Raw genomic sequence first — 20693 nt, forward strand, 5'->3', positions numbered from 1 at the left:
TTTTTACTGGTTGAGAATGGAATGGGTATTCCGTCAGCGCTATCGGTATCCACTGGCGGGTCACTAGTGCGGATAATAGGTAAGGATGAAAACCCACTAGAATTAAACACGATGTTTTCCAGGGGGAACCGCGTGGGAGTCGACCTAATAGTCTCTTTCCCTCCCAGTAAGTAGGTAGTTCTAGTTTTTTTTTTTTGATAGGTGAAAATAGTATGGTAACCCCGCCTGCACTAACGGGATACGCTGGTGGAGTACCAGTGAAGGTTGATAGAAGAGAATGAAAACAGGCCAGTTAGCCCATCATGATGAATTGATCAGGAATTAACCATGATAGTTTCCAGGGAGAACCGCGAGGAGGTCGTCCTAGTTGGGTATATTGCTAGCAATGGAATTCTCAGTCTCCATTACTAACAATCCCTTTCCCCTAAGGTAGTTCTAGCTAGCGAAGCACCAGTGAGGGATGATAGGCGAGAATGAAAAGGCAGGTCGGTTAGCCCATCGTGATGAATTTACTTGGAATAGAACACGATGGTTTTTAGGGCGAACCGCGAAGAGGTCGACCTGACAGGGTGCATTGGACCTGAAAGGGGCTACTAATCCCCATTATTAACAAGCCCCTTCCTCCCAGTAAGTAGGTAGTTAACCAGTTGCACTTATCATCATACACATCATCATTGTTGTATTTTTCAACCAACTTCAAAAATAAGGAGGTTCTCAATAGGTTTGTACTTTTTATATTTGTTACTTTATAAATCAGTTCTAAACCGATTTGCATAATTCTTTTTTTATCTGAAAAAATATACTTACAGATTGGTCCCATAGAAATTTTATCAAAATCGGTTCAGTAGTTTAGTTTTTGAAATCAAAATAACTGGTTTTGTCACAATTGAAGTTTGTTTTTTGTGGAACACAACCTTTAATTTTAATACCTCCCCACGTTCTTGGAATATTAATTATATGGTAATAATGAGATTTTCATTCACTATAACAGTTTACCTTATTTAACAGTCAATGTACACAGGTGTATAAATGTACAATGGAACGTAAATTTTGAAATTTATTGCTGACAGAGTAGTCGTAACACACATGCATATTTGAAGGTATACTATTGTATGGTATAGGTATTAGATAGGTAAATATTTTTTTTTTACACGAAAATTGCTATGGTGTGAGGTACAAGTGAGGGCGAAATGATGACTGAAGACGCATCAATTGGAGCACCGTGGCGAATCAAGATAAGATATTGAATCCATTAGTTTTTTAGAAAGACAGCGTAGAGGTTGACCTAGTAGGGCACATTGATAATGGAACTACTCAACCATATTACTAATCCTCTCCTCGTATAGATATATCGTTGCTCTGGTGAAATATGGACAAGTGAAGTGTTACCTTTACAGCAAAAGCGTTTATCAACTAAAATCTTTATTAGAAACAACAGTCGTAAGAATTTTGTTTTTATCCCACGCCCTTCGAATACAATCGTAGTACATATACGACCTTAAGTTACGGTCTGCTTGTTGACATGCGAAGCTATAGTTGGCTATGAAAGATTAATTTAATGTCAAAACATTTAAATTGGTACTTATTATTAGCATTGCATCCACTGAAAACTAAATTGATTATAATTAAACACAATGAGTCACTCAATGAGCAGTCCTAGGAACATCCAATTAGGTAGGTACATCGTACGCTAAGATCGTAAATTTTAAGAAAATTGATGTAATTAGGAATCTGATAGGCAATATTGAGTCTCTATGAATGTTTTGAGTATCTATAAAATTTAGAAATGTCCAAATTTAGAATATTTTTTTGTTTAATTTTAGTATTTGAAACATATCAAAAAGCTCGCCTTGTGTTCGTACAAACAATGGCCGAATTAGCGACAAGAGCTACAAATGTTAAATGTCTGGAAAGTGCTGGAGTTTTGGGTTAGTGACGTCAATATTTCTTCATTGTTATAATTATAAGCTACATTTTTAAAAGATAGAAACTAGATTAAGAGCATTTTCAAACAGTCTGTTTATTGTGGCTCTTCATGGTAACTTTGTTCATTTAACACTTTATTAGATGAGATTAGACTCCTTAACAGTTTGTACTCGTAACAATATTCTCACAATTATATTTCGTTGAAATATGTGCTACCATTTTCTTATGATTCATCACAATCAGACAACAACAATAACAAACAATCACCCGCATAGTTATCAATGACAATCCACTGCAACCGCTACATCAGTTGTAAAGTTGAATCGAAATTAACGAAGCGATCGTCTTACTCTATTCCTTTTTTTTATACAAGTTAAAATGGCAAACAAGCTGACGGCCCACCTGATGGAAAGTGGTAACCGTCGCTATGAACATGAGCAGTATCATGGATATAACTGAATGTACTGTTTTGCCCATGATACACCCCATGCGTTGCTATTCCTGAGGACTCAGGTGTTATTGCTCTGTACCCTGTAAATTCACGCCATATCCCACCCTTCAAACCGAAACACAGCCATGCAAACACAACTGCTTTACAGTTGAAACACGCATGAGAAGTATTGGTTTTATTTCTAGTAAAATATAGGGTATATTTTCCTAAACCAGGTTATACTTAGGTATGGAACCCGGCTTGTAAACTAGTGTAGTTAATTTGTAGTGAATTCAACATAATGGTTTCTGCCTTAAATTCATTCTTAACTATTATCTGTTAGGGTACCAACTCTGCTGCCATAAATCAAAAGCTCAGATATACCATTTAATTTTTATTAATTAAAAATAAGTGCCAAAAAATCTTTTATTCTTGCCTGTTTTAATTATTCTCTCTGGCTTTGCACTCTTCCCCGGGCTTTATATCTTTTTTTATTTAAGGTCTTAACAAACTAATATAAGTCTGTGTTTTTTTTAATATAAATATTTATGTAGAATTACTACGACCTTTGCTGTCGGACGCATGCAGCTCGGTACGCCAGTGCGCAGTGGTGGCCGCTGCGAGGTTGTGTGAACACGATGAAGGCGTTGCCCGGCAGCTCCTAAATGAGGGCATGGTCACAATCACTCTCGAGAACCTTCATAAATATAATGTAAGTTTATAAAGTTCAAAAATATATTTTTTTAATTTTAGCGTCACTGGCGATATAGTAAAGAATAAATGGATTAAATTATTTTTTGACCAAGCTAGAATTCAGCATGAACGGCTGGAGCGTTGGCGTATATAATTTTTTTTCCAGATGGGGCTTGGCCCCATAAAAAGGGGCATTTGTTTCACTATTTCTTTTCATACCCAAGATGTAATAAATGTGTAGGCGACTCGTACTCGGGAAACAAAGTATTACCGAGGGGAAAGGGATTGTTAGTAAGATTGGAGACTGAGAATCCCATTGCTATCAATATACCCAACCAGGTCGGCCTCCTCGCGGTTCCCCCTGGAAACCATCATGATTAATTCCTGATGAATTCATCATGATGGACTAACTGGCCTGTTTTCATTCTCATTTATCACCATTCACTGGTGCTCCACCAGCGTATCCCGTTAGCGCAGGCGGGGTTACCATACCATTTTCACCTACTAAAAAAAAAACAAAGTATGTACCTACATTAGCACAAGATTGACTTTACTCCTGTTAGTCCTCATAGTCAATGATGGTAGAAATACATATGATAAAAATTCTACATTATCGTTTCAATCAATTTATCGCACAGTGATAAACACGAATTGTACTTTATAGTACGATTATGACTTATCTGTCCATCGACTCCGCGTATTGGTATTCTGGAAGACATCCCTGAAGAGGTTTTTTAAATGGATGATAATGGAATGGTAAGTTCGCCTGCGCTAACGGTATATGCTGGCGGAGCACCAGTGAGGATTGATAGGTGAAAATAAAAAAGCAGGTCAGTTAGCCCATCATGATGGAATACATCTAGAATACAGCACGATAGTTTCCAGGGGGACCACGTGGAGGTCGACCTGACAAGGTATATTGCTAGCAATGGGACTGATAGTCCGCATTACTAACAATCCCTTCCCCCTATCCCTGTAGGGTTACCTATGTATTGCTACTTTATAAACAGAGTCTATATTTTATTTCTAGGTCTACTACAAAAGATCCGCATTGTATTTGATCAGAGCTGTGGCAAAGTAAGTAACTTTTAAAATAGGTAGGTATAATAATATAGTTTTTAAAACTTTTTTATACATTTTGTATTAAAGATGTTTTACCACGAAATGTCTAGATTGGTTACAATAATGGAAGAATAAAAATATGCTTCCGACCATTGGAGTATTCAGCTGATCATTCTTTCACATGATGTACTCAACTAATTTACATTTAGGGAGGTGGAAATAGAGTTAAAAAAAATACGTTAAAAATAAAATTAAGTATGGAAACTTCTGCTGCTGCGATTACGGTTAATTACAAGCTTGATTTTGAGTCCTATAGTTATATATTAAAAGAGAAAAATACAATAATTGTTCAATCATATGATAATATTTTTAATATTCCCTTACAGCTTGACTGCAGTCGTTACTTGGTGTTGTTCAATGTGATTATGTAAAATTCGTAAAATAGACAGTTCTATGATTTAAACATGTGTCTGTTCTTCGGTAAACATATAAAACCGTTCTTTTAGTAATCGTGCTAATGAGCGTTTCAATAGTTTTATAAACTGTATCAACTATTATTATAGAGCTCAAGGATTTCTGTAATACACCTATTGATTTCTCAGACACAATGAAGAGTTAGCGGGTGTGATAGTTCGGCTAGGTGCTCTGGAACATATTGTGTCATGCCTCGAAGATTTTGATACTCAGGTAATGATTAAGCTTGTAAGATTTACTTACTAAAATAATTTTAGCAACATGTGAAAGTTGTCGCGAACCTTAATTTGCGTTAATACTTTAATAAGTTTTTTTTTAATAAAAGATAATGGAATATTACGTCCCGATTTACGTTGGCAGGGTACCATTGAGGGATGATAGATGAGAATGAAAAGGCAGGTCAGTTAGCCCAACGTAATAAATAGACGTGGATATCAGCATGGTGGTTTCTAGAGGGAACTATGTGGAGGTCGAACTGACAGGGCGGGCATATTGCTAGCCATTTGACTGGTACTCCGCATTATTAACATCCCTCCTACCCTTTATACATGGGACAAATATGACTTATGAACAATGAATATGAGTCATTTGTTTTTTTTTTAAGGTTAAAAATGTCGTATCGGTTTGGAAACACTGCTTCTGGAAGTTAATTCCAAAGCACGGTTACGAGTGGAAGAAGGCGACTTGAAAAACCCGCGGTCGTAGCGGATTCAAAAGCAAATGTCTATGAGGCGTTTAACTTTTTTTTTTCTAAAATGGGTGGTGGTTCAGAAAAACCACTTCACTGTAGATTTTAAACATTTATACCATTTTCGAAAAAGATTCATCTATCTGAGCTTTATAATTAATAATATATGTGTTATATTTAAATAAAACTTATTTAATTGCAAACATATTTATTAACATCAAGAGAATGAACAAAGGTGAGAAAGCAACCGGAAGATCCGCTAGTACATACATGTTAACTAATGTCATCTGTCAATTAAGATGCGTTCCTTTATACATATTTAAACTAGGTACGTTCATCTTACACCTCCCCCTTCAACTTTAAAACAAAACTTTTACAATCAATTACAAAATAAAAAAACATTTTACAAAATTACATTATAAATTGAGTCTATCTTTAGGTTTTATAATTCTTCCACTGCGAGTGTGACATGCTTTATGAGGGATATTTGATTGGTTACTATTTTCAGATACAATATTTGGCACATTATTACTAACTTTGTCATTTAAAGAATAATCAAAAAAATCTCTCTTAAAACTATGTGTTTTTGTGTTTGACCTCTTAATGTGATGAGAAGTGCGCCTAAAGGGCTTACAATTTTCTCCCCTACTGATCCAATATGATCTAGGTTCTTTAGACTTCTTAATAACTACTCCTTTTTTCCAATAACTATCATGACCTGTCCTATAAGTTACATTTTCTCCTTCCTTAAAATTTGTTTCACCCTTCCTTATAAATCTATCATGAATTTTTTTAGTTATAGATTGTTTCACAGTTAACAATTTATGAATATTTTTCTCTATTTTAGGTTCTAACATGCTTTCTGTAATAGGTACACAAGTTCTCAACTGTCTACTCTGTAATATTTGAGATGGTGATACTTCTAAACTAGATAAAGGTGTACAGTTATAACTTAATAGAAAATCTCTATAATCTACATTATCCTCCCTCGCTTTCTTTAATAGATTTTTAGCAATATTTACTGCCTTTTCTGACATGCCGTTACTTCTAGGATAGTGAGGGCTACTGGTAGTGATACAAATATCTTTAGATTTATAATACTGAATACATTCATAAGATTTAAATGGATTGTTATCTGCTATAATTTCAGTAGGGTAACCAAACCTTGTAAATACTTCCTGAAAAGCATTTATAACAGACTTTGAACTTTTATTTATTATTGGTATAATTTCCAACCAATGTGATAGATAATCCACAACAACAAGGTAGGATTTCCCTCCATACTCCATAATATCAGAACCTACTTTTGAAAATCTTAATTTAGGTATCTTATGCATTAACAATGGTTCATGAGTATTTGCAGATTTAAATTTCTCACAAGTTCTACATTTAGATATAAAGATTTGAATATCCTGAGACAATTTCGGCCAATAAAATAGCTGTCTAGCTTTTTTAATACTTTTACTTATGCCTGGGTGACCAGAATGAACTAAATTTAATACATATAATTGTAAAGATTTAGGAACAATAATTTTGTTAGTATAGAACACTAAACCTGATTCTACATAGATATCCTCTTTAAATTTAAAATATGGTTTACATTCTTTTAACAATTTATTTTCTTCAGGCCATCCTTGATAATAATATTTTATAATTTCAGATAACACTTTATCTTTGCTAGTCTCAGATCTGAACTCAGACTTTCTTTCACTACTCATAGGCAAATGCAATGAAACTGAATGAACCATGTCTAACATTTCATAGTCCTTCTCTGTTGTTTTCATACTACATCTAGATAACATGTCTGCAAAATGAATGTCTTTACCTGGTATATAATTAAGATTTAATCTATAATTTAATAATTTAAGACACAAACGTCTAAGCCTTGGAGATCCTACTTTAGTAATAGGCTTTTTAATAATTGAAATCAATGGTTTGTGATCTGTTTGTACCTGAATATTTTTAGCACCATATATATATTTATGGAATTTTTGTGTACCAAAATAAATAGCTAATAATTCCTTTTCCGTTTGACTATAGTTTAATTCACAATTGTTCATTGTTCTGGATACACAAGCTACTAATCTTAAACAGTTATTGTTATCTTTTTGAAACAAACAACTACCTATTCCATTCTGAGATGCATCACACTGCATTATAATTTCCTTTTTAGAATCAAAAGCACTCAAAGCTGGAGCCTCTGAAACTTTCTTTTTGAGCTCTGAAAAATTTTTATCATGTATTGGTAACCACTGAAATAAAACATCTTTTTTCAATAATTGACATAATGGAGCCATAAGCTCAGCCATTTCTGGTACATATCTTCTAACATAATTGAATGACCCTATAATTCTTCTTAACTCAGCTATATTTCTAGGAGCTTCTAGACTTAATAAAGATTTGACTCTATCCTTGTCCATTTCCATACCCTTTTCACTGAATATTTGTCCTATATATTTAATTTCTTTTAACTTATATTGCAACTTGTCTTTATTAAATTTAGCTTTTATTTGTTTTGCACGTTTAATAACTTCCCTAACAGTTTTATCATGAGCTTCCTCAGTTTCTCCCATAACTAGTAAGTCATCGAACCATGTTATTACATTAGGTATATCGCCAAAGTAATTTTGAATTTGATCTTGAAATACATCAGGTGAATTTGAAAGACCATACGGTAAAACTAAGTATCTATACACTCCAAAAGGTGTCGCAAAACAACATTTCCATGATGCACTTTCTGTTAGTGTCACATGATGAAATCCTTCCGATAAATCAAAAACTGAAAAATACTTTTTACCTTTTACTTTACATGCTATCTCATCTACAGTTAATAATACTTGGGGTTTTCTAATTATTTTTTTATTTAACTCACTGGGATCTAAACACAATCTTATATTTCCATTAGGTTTTTCTACTAAAACTAGCCTATTTATACATGCTTCTGAACTTATCTCTTCAACTTTAGTGATAGCTTTCCTCTTAACTAACCTATTCAATTCACACTTCAAAGGATTATATAATTTATTTGGTATCTTAGGTGCCGCATGACAAATTTGCTCATGTGGTAATGTAGGAATATCCACTGGTTTAGGAAAATTTCCATGACCTTCAAAAATTTCCATATTTTCTTGTATAAACTTAAATTTCTCATCATTACAATTTAAATTTACTGTATTAATTCTTTTAACTAAATTCAATGCAATACAACCTGGTAATCCTAGTAACATTGATTTACAGTCAACTACCATGAAATCTTCATAACATTCAATTGCTTTATATTTACAGTGTAAATTTACCATACCCACTGGTTTAATTGTGGAGCCTTGAAAGGCCTCTAAACTTTGGTTACATTTCCTAAGTTCAATATTACTTCCTAGTGACTTATATATATTTAATGGCATTATACTCACATCTGCCCCGGTATCTAATCTACAGTTTACATACCTGTTCTCAATTAAAATGTTCTCTGTCCAGTGTGTCTTTTTATTACCTTTTACTTTGTTTCTCGTTATACTGCAACAATACAATTTAGAATTAGAGTCACTGTCAGAATTACAATCTACATTTTGTACCTTTTTCTTCACATTACAACTAACTGCAAAGTGATTCTTTAATCCACATTTATGACATCTCTGCCCAAAGGCTGGACACTCCCTCGGACCGTGGTTTCTCTTACAGCGCCTACAATTAAATTTTTCTATATATTTTGTTTTATTTTCTTGATATGCATGCTGCCTTCCTTTACTTTTCTGTTTCCCATTATATACTTCTTTATTTCCTTGATATACTTCCTTTTCCTTCTGTTTTAAACTATTTCTTTTCTTCACTATATCTATTTCTATATTTGGATTCATCTCTTTTGCCTGCTTTTTACTAATTTCACTTGTACGACAAAAGTTGGTTGCCTTCTCAAGTGTTAAATTGTCTATTCTTAGTAGAGATTCCTGTAAGGACTTGTCGTATATGCCTTGCACTATTTTATCTCTTAATATTTGGTCCTCTAATGATTCTTGTCCTTCTACATTTTTATACGAACAATTAGCAAGCAGCTGTTTTAAATCTGTGAGAAAATTATGAAAACTTTCGCCTTCTTTTTGTTTCCTTTCATTAAATTTATATCTTTCAAATACTTGATTTGCTCTTGGACTTACATAATTATTAATAGCTCTTATAACATTTGCATAGACTTGCGATTCTGTTTCCGTAATCGGCAATGTATGTAGCAATCTTGCAGATTCGATTCCCATCATATTACGCAAAAGTGATAATTTTACTTTGTCCTGCGAGTCATCTTTTCCAATGCTCACTAAATAATCCTCGAATGCCTGTATCCATACCTTCCACTCTGAGGCTGCATTAGGCGATCTTATGTCGAAATTTGGAGGCAATTTAACCGATCCTTCCATGATGGCGTCTGCTTGGCTGAAAAACTTCTTTACGATATTTAATACTTGATACAATATCGTTTACACTTTGAATACGATAATTGCAACTTCAACCATGACTACTACTTCGAATACCGCTACGACTGCGCCATGTTATATTTAAATAAAACTTATTTAATTGCAAACATATTTATTAACATCAAGAGAATGAACAAAGGTGAGAAAGCAACCGGAAGATCCGCTAGTACATACATGTTAACTAATGTCATCTGTCAATTAAGATGCGTTCCTTTATACATATTTAAACTAGGTACGTTCATCTTACAATATGTATGTAACTTTTATTTCAGGTAAAAGAGAACGCAGCATGGGCTTTGGGATATATTGGAAAGCACAGCGAATCATTGGCAGGCTTAGTAGTGGACGCAGGAACACTACCTTTGCTTGTGCTAGCTTTTCAAGAACCTGAGATGAGTTTGAAACAGGTACTTAAATCAAATTAATCGAATGTTTTTTTTTTCTGTTTTCAACCGAGTGGTATTTCAATCAACCAGCTTACTCATTGTACTTATTTTTATTTCTTTAATAGACTGTATTTTACTTTTACCACAACAACCTATATAAGCCTTAATATAATGAATATAAAAGATTGTGAAGACTTATTCTACCGCAGGTATTTATTTACTGTATAACTGCATCATGATATTTTGCATATTGACTTCACATTGTGAAAGATCGTGGGATATATATTTAAAAAATGTAACATCTTACTAACAAAATGTTTTATTCTAAAAATGTAGGTACATTGAGTTTAGATAATTAGTTATATACCTACCTAATGGGATAAGTGAGATGGTAATTGCATGATAGGGAGAGATCTGCATCACCTAAGAGCGAGTTTAATCACACAGCAGATTAAACGCTTATTATTTTATTTACAATAAAGTTCGACACGATTTTGAAAAGTAAGTAAAGATTTGAATGAGTATACCGAGTATTTATTCTATTTGTGATCTTCTATGAGCGTAATACATATATTACTCTGTCTTAATATACCTATCTTAATGCTAAGTTCTTTCAACGAGGTAGGCTAAAAGAACTATTTATGTCTATCCCTCTTTAAATATGCCTCATTATCCACTATCATAACTTGTGTCTTCACCCTACGTTGGTTATTCCATTCATTTTTGCATTGTAAAAACGACAAGGTTCTAAGAGTACTATAAATCGAATACCGTTTTGTGTTTAATTGGGTTTATTGGTCGATTACATGTAACCTTAAGTCTTTATCGCTTTTACCATAGATAGAATAACTTTTACGTGGTGCTTCGTGCCAGAATTGAAACGGCGACCTATGTTATTATTTATGGGTTTCGTCATTTGTCCCCCTTTATAATTTTTACATCAAAATTTTTAATTATTTCAAACTTTCCTCTCGTACCTACTTCAATTAATACTGTATTAAACTCATACTTATGTACGTGCATACGAACATACAATCTGCGAGCCTTACTTTGTAAATTATAAAAATATTTTTTATAATGTTAACCATTCTCGTCTAATAAGATTTCTGCAGGAGCTTTGGTGGATCTTGCCCAACATAAGCCTGAGGCTGTAGTCGACGCAGGGTCCATATGTCATTTAGTGCGTGGGCTAGAAAATCAAGATCCTAAATTAAAGGTATATTAATTCAATTAGAAAATATGATACCTTATACAGCATTATACAGGCGATATGATTCGGTTTCGCATGGATATATAGAAAGATAAATTAGTATTTTATTTTAGCTTTAATAGACAGACTTTTGATACTTTCGATTACTTTATTTTATTTTTCGTAGGAATCTTTATTTTTTTTAAATATGTTACTTGCTAGTAATATATTATTACATTACATTATTAGTGAGTAACATATATTATTTAAAAAAAAAAAATAATGGTGATATATTTTTTAAAATCGGTAGTTTTTGGGTTTATCTATCACATACAAACAATCGAATTTTTTTTATATTATTGATATAGAAAATGTGAAACTCTCAAAATTTTATTGACAGTACAGACTGTGAATACCATGAGTTATATGGGCAATTATGCATGCTTATATGCTATTGTATATTTATTACGTAGGTATCTGATAGACATTATCTGTATTTTATACTATACAATAACCATTAAAATTATTTCCTTGAATGTGTCATAATTACAGTACTTACCAGAATAGTGAGACTGGTTGCATACCATGATGCTTGTCTGTGGTGTGGTAGTACTACACAGCTATCTAAACACTTTTATATTTAGCGTAGTACCTTGTGTGCGCTGGGCGCGGTGGCTGGTGCACGGTTGGAGCTCGCGGAGGCAGTGGTGGCTGGTGGGGCACTGCCTCCGGCACTGCTTCACACTGGTCACGATGCTGCGCCTGTGCGACGCGCTGCCGCATGTCTGCTTAGAGATATCGTGAAACATTCCGTTGATGTTCGTTATTTCATTATAATCAGTTCAATGGTACTTTTTTAAATTACTTTAAAAAAAAGTTACAAGGGGTTGTGGGAGGTCCGTCCAAACTGGTTGTTCAGGCGAAAGACCTACCGACTTTAGTGAAAAGAAAGTAGTTAACTTGTAACTATGAAAGATAAATTCATACCATTGTGTATAGTGTATTCTGTGATATACTTAGCGCTGTTCATGTTTATAAGCGACGGTTACCACTTTCCATCAGGCGTGTCGTCAGGTTGTTTGCACTTCTAAGTGTAAAAAAAATTTCATTGATTTCTTATTAATTTTATTCACCTAACATTGTTATATTTACATGGTGAAACAATTATTGCTTATTATTTTTATCTGATTTTTGTTCACAAATTATCTTGTGAAAACTGTATTAGCCTATGTAAGAATATTTATGTGTACTGTCTTATATCTGTACTGTGTTATAAAGAGCGGTGTTTTCCTTAATAATAAATAAAATAAAAAACATTTTCGAGTTAGAAAAGTAATTGCCTATTACGTTATTTTTATTAGTTGGCGCAGCTTGTTGTAAACACGGGCGGTAGCAGGCCACTGGTAGAGTTGCTATCAGAAACAGCAGGAGGTGTCCGCGTTCCTTCTTGCATGGCATTGGGGTTCATTGCCGGCCAGTCAGATCAACTGGCGATGGCTGTTATAGAGGCTAAGGTTTGCTAAGTTTTAATAATAAAAATTTACTGTGATGTCTATTATTAAAATGCATGTACATTAGTAATGGAGACTAACAACTCTATTGTTAGAAATATATTTTATGAAAATAACCTCTACATTCTCTCCCTGTCAGTATTGGTTTTAGGTTAAAAAGCCTGGTCTCTCATCTCTGGCGTTGAGACAAGATAGGTCCATAAATTTGAATAAACTGGCCGAGAACTCACTGGTCTGGTACCCCTCAAACCAATACAGTAGACTTACAACTCCATTTAATCTATTTATAAATAGTCTTATCATTAAACTATAAATACAATGTATATTCTATATAAAGGCGATTCCAGCTCTAGTAGAGATACTGCAGAATACTGAAGCAGAAGATGCAGAATTATGTGCTGCAGCATGGACAATTGGTCATATATCAAAGCACTCCCCACAGCACAGCCTGGCCATAGCTGTTGCTAATGCTCTGCCTAGACTATTGCAGGTTTAATATATCAATATTATACAAGTTCCACTGATTAGATTTGTGTATTGAGTTTGAGTACTCAGAATTGATTAGCATGGCAACATAGTATGACCCCTGACTATTTGAAAGAGGAGAATTGTAATCTTAATTGTTATATTATATAAAATATCTGCTTAATATTATTCTGGATAATTTTAGATCACTTCTATTGTGGCAAAACCAATTATTTTTATTTAAAAACTAAACTACTATGTGTAAGTATATTCTGTCATATAAAAAATAATTTTCCAACTCGGTTTATAACTAATAGTTATAAGGTAACAAACAAAATAATACAACCAAATTAAGAACCACCTTCATTTTGAATTTTTTTTTATCACAAGTGTAAGTAAAAGATATTAGGTTAAATATAAAATTAAGATTGTAATTACATTTTAATTATTTTGGATAGTAACTTAATTTTATATGGAAATAATATATTCCCACAGTTATATACAAACCCAAAATCATCAGGAGAGGTTCGTGCCCGAGCGTCTTGTGCTTTAAAACAATCTCTACAGTGCTGTCTTCACCGTCCTGCTTTAGAGCCTTTATTACATGCAGCCCCTGCTTGCATACTTAAATATGTGTTGGCACAATATGCTAAGGTACAAATAGAATTTTAACATATTTTAAAGTAATATTATTTATATTTTATTACATATACAACATTAGTTGTTACTTATTTCAGTATACTGGACCATCATCTAGATTATCATCCTCTTCATCATAATCCTCCCCATTATCAAAATAATTGTTTGCATAATCTGTTCCATCATCTACTTCATAGTCCTGTTCTTCCTCATCTTCTAATTCTTCTTCTTCCATAGCATCTTTTTTCACATCTTCATTTTCATTTACTACTGTAGTCTCACCAGATTCTTCTTGCAATTCTTTGCTTTCAAGTGTTTCTAATCTTTTAGATATATCAGTTGTGTCATTAAGTTTTCTTTTACGAACAACTCGAACGCGTGCCGTTTGAGGTCTTAATTCTGAGGGCATACGATTCCACACGCAGTCCAATACCTTACCTTGTTTTGCGTTTAGTGATAACAATTTGTATTTATCAGAATATCGTTCAATACCATCCGTTCTTGCTTGGAGTTTTACATAAGCAGGTGACTCGTGTAAATATTCTATAAATTGATCTTTTACGATTAACATATAATCTGTTGTGGCATCGCATGTTAATGGCAGCGGTTTTGTTTCTAGTTTTGGAAATAAGGGTGGAGGAGCAAGAGGTGCAGGAGTGTTGTCACCACGAGTAATTCCGAGCGCTTGATATTGTTCTTGGGTTAAAGACAAACCACTTCCGCGTCCTCTACCTCTACCTGCCATAATTTATACAATATTTGTATACATTTACTTTTTTTACTTGGTAATCCAAAACATTATTGTTAAATATAAATGTTTAGTTAAGTGTAATTCATTGGAAGAACAGTATAGGTTATGTTATGATTTTTTTAAAGTTATGATTACAATTGTTGTTGTTTTAAAATTCGTCCAACAATGGACAGGCAAAGAGCATGGCTCATACAGCTTAGAAAATAACATAATCACAGATTAGAAAGATTTTAAAGTGACTATGAATCCTAAGCTATAGGAATTTTGTTTCTATGTATGTAATGTATGTATGTTTATAATTACTGACAGCAATTCCCTTCACGATCTCGAAATCGAGTCGTTTTCGTTCGTTCGCTTATTGCTTTGAATAAGCGAAGTTGAGCTGCCTATGTAGAACGATACAAGAATTAAGATTACTACTATAAATTTATTTTGCTTTCTACCATTTGATCTAAAATTCATTCTTGTCGCTGAAATTGAATTTAAATTATTTAGTGATTAGGAAGTTTAGGGATTAATCATGCTACGTAGTACTTTCTTTTGACATTTTGAATTATGAATGTCTATTTAAAAACGTGAACGTTAACTAATTGTAATAAACTTATATTTTTTTACGCGCATGCTTCCGCTAGACGGGTTAAATGGTCGAAAAACTATTCTAAATATCTTTCTTTAAATCCATGGGTTAAATTAACTTTTCTCCAACAAAAGGTGTTATTTATGAACTAGTGATCTTTGTACTTGTATTTTTTTTTATATTTCTAATTGTGACAATTTTAAAATATTGTACATTTTTCTTTTATTATTTTGTATCTATTTTATTATTATGTTAATTTAGTATACTACAGTGCAGTACATAAAAGAAAAAAACCGCGAGAATTTTGAATTTCAAATATTCAGACTACCGAATATGAGTTCTTGAGGTCATGTTACGTCTGTATTTAATTTAAAATATTTATATAAATTGATTTTAAGATAAAAAAGACAAGTCTTTTATTTTTAAGATATTACCTAATGATGCAAGAGCTAGAAGATTATTCGTGACAACCGGAGCTTTGAAGAGAGTACAGGAGATAGATACAGTTCCAGGAACATCGCTCAAAGAATACATTAATATAATAAATAGTTGTTTCCCTGAAGAAATAGTAAGGTAATAAAAGCTTATTAATATTATATTTGATATATATTCTTTATTGCACTTGAACAAAAGATACAGCGATTAGTTATACAACTTGTTAGCAAGGGTGGGCTTATCTCCAAAAGAGATCTCTTTCAGCCAACTCAGTGCAGTTAAAGAGAAAATAATTAATTAGCGAGTTATCGGGTATTAAAGCACGAAAAAAAGTTTTAATGATTTAGTAAATCGTACTATAATTGGTACTGGGATTGTTAGTAATGGGGACGTTAGTCTCCATTGCTATCAATATACCCTATCAGGTTGACCTCCACGTGGTTCCTTCTGGCAACCATCCTGATATTATTTATTGTTGAATTTGTCACGATAGGCTGACCTGCCTTTTCATCCTCATTAATCATCCCTTACTGGTGCCCCGCCAAAAAATTGCCAAGCCAAATTGCAGTTGCAATAACCCGCCTGTCAAGTGTGGCAGCTACTGGCAAAACCCCCCTTTATGGAAGAAGCCTATGTTCAGCAGTGAACGGATAATGACTGATATGATGATGATTATATTTTAATTAGATCAATAACCGTTCATGTCACGATAATTGTATTATTGATTTTTAATTATCATCATTATCATCTCAGTCATTATCCGTCCATTGCTGAATATAGGCTTCCCCCATAGATTGACATAAAAAACAGTCCTGAGCCACCTGCATTCACTGACTCCCTGCAATGTATTTGAGGTCGTCATTTCATTTAATAGGAGGTCGTCCTGTACTGCGTTTGCCCGTACGGGGTCGCCACTCAAGAACCATTCTTCCCCATCGGATGTCGGTTCTTCGAACTATGTGACCAACCTATTGCCACTTCAGTTTGCTTAATCTTCGGACTAAGTCGGTTACTTTGGTTCTTTTGCGGATATCCTCGTTTCAAATTGTTACGCAAAGAAACCGATTTGTAGTTAATAATTCCTATAGATATTTATGGTATAATTTTTTTTAGGTACTATACGCCTGGTTACTCGGATTCGTTACTCGATAGAGTTGAAGCGTATACACCACAAGTATGTTTTTTTTATGTTGTCGATATTTAATGAATGTTAAACATAATAATAATAATAACACACCCCCAAAATTAAAGATACTTATTCGTTCCGTTATAAAATTAACATTATTGTTAATAGCAACATCCTAAAGTTTCTTAAATTGTCGCGTACGATTTGATACATGCATAATATGTACTTCCTACCTACTATATTAATTTGCAAATTCTTTGGTATTATTGGTGCTTCTAGACGATGGTTGTCATTTATCATCAGATGAATGTCTGCTTGTTTGCTAGTGTAAAAAGTCTATCTTTTAAGAAATCGCTTCTTGAGAGCAATTATGTATTTCGTAACATATAAAGTGGCCACCGTTTCTTAAAGGAACGAAATAAATTTTAAAATGTTTTATTATTACGAAAAAAAGGTGAAAAAGATACACCAATGGCATAACACTAATATATTTATTTCAGATACCAGAGTTATTTACTGATCGAGTACCTAGTGATTGTCAAAGTGAATTGACGATAGAAAATGGGAATTGAAATTGATGTAAAATGTATGCTTATTACATTTAATAAACATTTTTCTTATAGTTCATGTACTTAGTTTCCTTTCCCTAAAGTCCATGCCATTTTTTCAACCTTAATAATTCTTCCTCCTATACTGGATTCTTCAATAACCATTGATTGTCCAATAATCCTGTAACTATTAAACATAATAGAATAAATAACCAGTGTAGAAATATAAAATATATTTTGTGGTGTATTTCCGATATCTGAAATTTCTAATATCTTATGACTTTGTTACCTATTTATTTATTTATACAACTTAGAATGGCAAACAAGCTGAAGGTCCACCTGATGGAAAGTGGTAACCGTCGCCTATAGACATGACCAGTATCATGGTAAGTATATTTGTATAAAGTATAAAATTATTTACCAGCTTACAATTGTAGATAAAAACTGGTAAGGAATTTTTTCATCATATAACACAATAGCATACCCATATATATATATATATATATATATATATATATATATATATATATTATTTCAGACAGAAAATACAGAATTAATAACAGTAATTTAAGTATATTTAGTTGACAGCTACTTCCTAAATCGCTCTGCAGAGGCAGCACTAACAATCGCTCGCTCATAAGTTTTAAATAGCAACTTAAATGTGTAATTTTAGTTTACTGCATACTGTTTTACAATTAATATAACTTCTTATTATAAAGAATCACTCCGTAGATTTTGTGGAGTATAACTTATCTTTAATTTGCGTATGGGGTCAACTAAGCCGTTGCAAGTTGACCCATCGGGATCTTTTATGCTTCCCCCTGCTTTATACTATGATTTTATAGTTTCTATTATAACTTAAAGTAAGTAGGAAGTATAACTTACTTGAAATGGTTTTTAGTCAGGAGATTTAACACTTGTATAGCTTGAATATCAATTTCCATAAAATTATCTTTTATTACGTAAATAAAACCTGCCTGTGTTAAATCTTGTTCTAATCTTCTTCTATCTGCGTCGCTCAAACCCTGAAATAATATGGTTGAAAATTATATTTTACTTCTCGACGATTTTACTGTTTCGTTCGGCTAAACTCTTAGGTATTATATAAACTCGTGCCTTATCTTCTTTGGGATAGGCAGAGACGGCGATAAACCGCCACTTTATTTTTAAATCCTCTCGAAGTTCTTACGTGCTCCTATGACTTGTACATTTAAAATTTTTATTACTTATAAACAATGCATGTCGGTGGGAAAGAAATATATAAATGTAGCTAGCAACGTACCTTATATTACCCGGTACTCTATTAGCATATACCGAGTATGTAGTGTGAGTTTTACTTACAAAGATTTACGTACGTTTACGTGAAAGTCCTATTGACTGATTTTGTAGCCTACTATATACCTCGTAATTTATTACTAAAAAAGAAAAAATAGATACCTGTATCTTACAAGATACTAGTCCTGTAGTTTCTAATTGTGTTACTATGATATACTGCATGGTGGTGTTCAAGTAGCGATGGAATAGCAAAATAATTTATTTTATATAATTTTATCTAAATAGGTACCCTATATAGGCTGGATGGAAGTGGTAAATAATATGATAACAATGCGGTTTTGTATATGATAGTTGTGGGTTTTACCCTCGTGATTTAATGTAAAAAATAGATAGGTAGCTGTCATAGAATCAGAATAGTAAATGCAGACTGCCATATGCTAGTTTGGAATATCCTAAAATTGCAAATTTCAAAGTTTTATTTATTTGTAAAACATGCGTATAAATATATGCAGATGTTGACAATATAATATCATTCGACATGTTTATACTTGAACATTGACATTTATAGACGAAAAAATTATATTTTACAAACTGAATATCTGATATAGTATTTTTCTAATGTAAATGAATTTAATTCTGGTTACTTCAGTTAACTAGTCAATTAATTTGAGATAGCATTCACCTCTTATGTGAATGGTTCTCACAAGTCAGGTAGGTATTATTAACATAATCTATGCTATGCTGCCATATTCAATATAGACGTTGTATACCATACTCATATAAGTACAATGTCTATAAAATTTGGTTTCTTACACGTGACCAAATATGGATATTTGAAAAAAAAAAGGAAAATAGTTTTATATTTTTTATTCAATATAATTCTCCTCAAAGGAAATACAGTTTTCATATCGTGAATACAGAGCGCGTTTTAGACGTGACAAGATTGTCTCAAGGAAAATGAAAGGTGTCGCATCTCATTCTCACGGAACAGCAGCCGGCGTTCTTCTTTTGTAACTTTCATTTTTTAATAATTTACCGGATCAATATTGTTCATTCATAATCTTCAATTGTTTTGAAGGGAAAGAATACGAGGTGAGGTTAAAAAGTTCGCGAAATGAGGGGGAAAGGTTTAACTTTGCTGTCAAAATAGGCCAAAATTGCAGACTTAACTTCTTTATCGTTGCCAATTTTTTGTGATGTGAAATGGCATGAGTATTCTTGGAACCCATCTTGGAATGACCTTAGTCATGCCAAGATGATGATGTAGAATATTTAAAATACTTGTTTTGGATACTCCAACCATTGCTGCAAGCTGCTTCTTCTTCAGCCAGGTATCTTCTAATACAAGTTTTTCTACATGTCATTTTCAATAATCTCTTCGTTGTTTGAAAAGACCATGCCACTTGTAAACCATGGTTTTACCAGGAGCAGAGCCTGCGTAAACTGCTAATAGCTCTTGAAAAATCATCAGCGCGGATTTTCCTTGCTTGGTGAGGAAATTAATAACGGCGCGATGTTCAATTTTCTCCATACGCATTGACTTCTTCCCAATTGTTACAGGTGGATAACTCATAAGTAAATGACCCGATTTGGTTCAAACTTGGTATATATATTCTTAATGAGGAGCTTAACAAGTGACTACCTGGAGAAGTAAACCAACCACCTCCTTCCCTTCTTTCTGCAAACTTTTGACTTTTCGTAGTACTCCATTTATCGGTCTCATTATGGTGATGTCAAATGTAAATACTGATTACCTTCTTCGACAAGCCATAGACATCCAATTGTTATGATAATCAATCAAGAAATGTCATGATGTCCATCACCTAAAACAAGTAGAGTATTAATTATATATTTATGGATATAAAACACATTCTTTTGTTGATAATTTTCTTTTCAGATATATTTGTCTTCAAAAAAATCTAGATATATGCTTGTCTAATGGAGTTCATCATGTTAATTCTTATACTGATAGCATGTTTTAACTAATCATTGAGGTAATTTACAACATAGAGAAATATGAAATACCTTTTGAATATAATGAAGTCTGCAATTAAC

The 20693-nt window shown here is 33.0% G+C and overlaps 3 protein-coding genes across 8 annotated transcripts; 1 reads left to right on the forward strand and 2 right to left on the reverse strand.

Annotated features, from left to right (window-relative positions):
- The first annotated feature begins 1345 nt into the window (after positions 1–1345).
- On the forward strand, positions 1346–17442 carry LOC113515322 (sperm-associated antigen 6-like). Of its 6 annotated transcripts, none has more exons than XM_031912668.2 (14): positions 1355–1674; positions 1824–1928; positions 2911–3068; positions 4080–4126; positions 4714–4798; positions 10009–10143; positions 11225–11338; positions 11956–12159; positions 12673–12825; positions 13160–13312; positions 13783–13941; positions 15682–15827; positions 16803–16863; positions 17316–17442. In XM_031912668.2, the coding sequence occupies exons 1-14, from the start codon at positions 1635–1637 to the stop codon at positions 17385–17387; spliced, it is 1632 nt and encodes a 543-aa protein (XP_031768528.1). In that variant the 5' UTR covers positions 1355–1634; the 3' UTR covers positions 17388–17442. The 6 variants fall into 6 exon arrangements, with proteins under 6 accessions (XP_031768534.1, XP_031768535.1, XP_031768528.1 ...); XM_031912669.2 differs by having other exon boundaries at positions 1543–1674; positions 11956–12129; XM_031912671.2 differs by lacking the exon at positions 11225–11338.
- LOC113515320 (DNA-directed RNA polymerase III subunit RPC7-like) lies at positions 13964–15579 on the reverse strand. The gene has a single exon (XM_026899485.3). The coding sequence runs from the start codon at positions 14669–14671 to the stop codon at positions 14021–14023; it is 651 nt and encodes a 216-aa protein (XP_026755286.1). The 5' UTR covers positions 14672–15579; the 3' UTR covers positions 13964–14020.
- LOC128201583 (uncharacterized) lies at positions 17288–18960 on the reverse strand. Its single transcript, XM_052899012.1, has 3 exons — positions 18801–18960; positions 18249–18388; positions 17288–17550 (listed from the first exon to the last, which is right to left on the reverse strand). The coding sequence occupies exons 1-3, from the start codon at positions 18858–18860 to the stop codon at positions 17448–17450; spliced, it is 303 nt and encodes a 100-aa protein (XP_052754972.1). The 5' UTR covers positions 18861–18960; the 3' UTR covers positions 17288–17447.
- Positions 18961–20693: the final 1733 nt, after the last annotated feature.

This window comes from Galleria mellonella, unplaced genomic scaffold (assembly GCF_026898425.1).
Source record: "Galleria mellonella isolate WM207_F2 unplaced genomic scaffold, CSIRO_AGI_GalMel_v1 utg55, whole genome shotgun sequence".
NCBI lineage: Eukaryota > Metazoa > Arthropoda > Insecta > Lepidoptera > Pyralidae > Galleria > Galleria mellonella.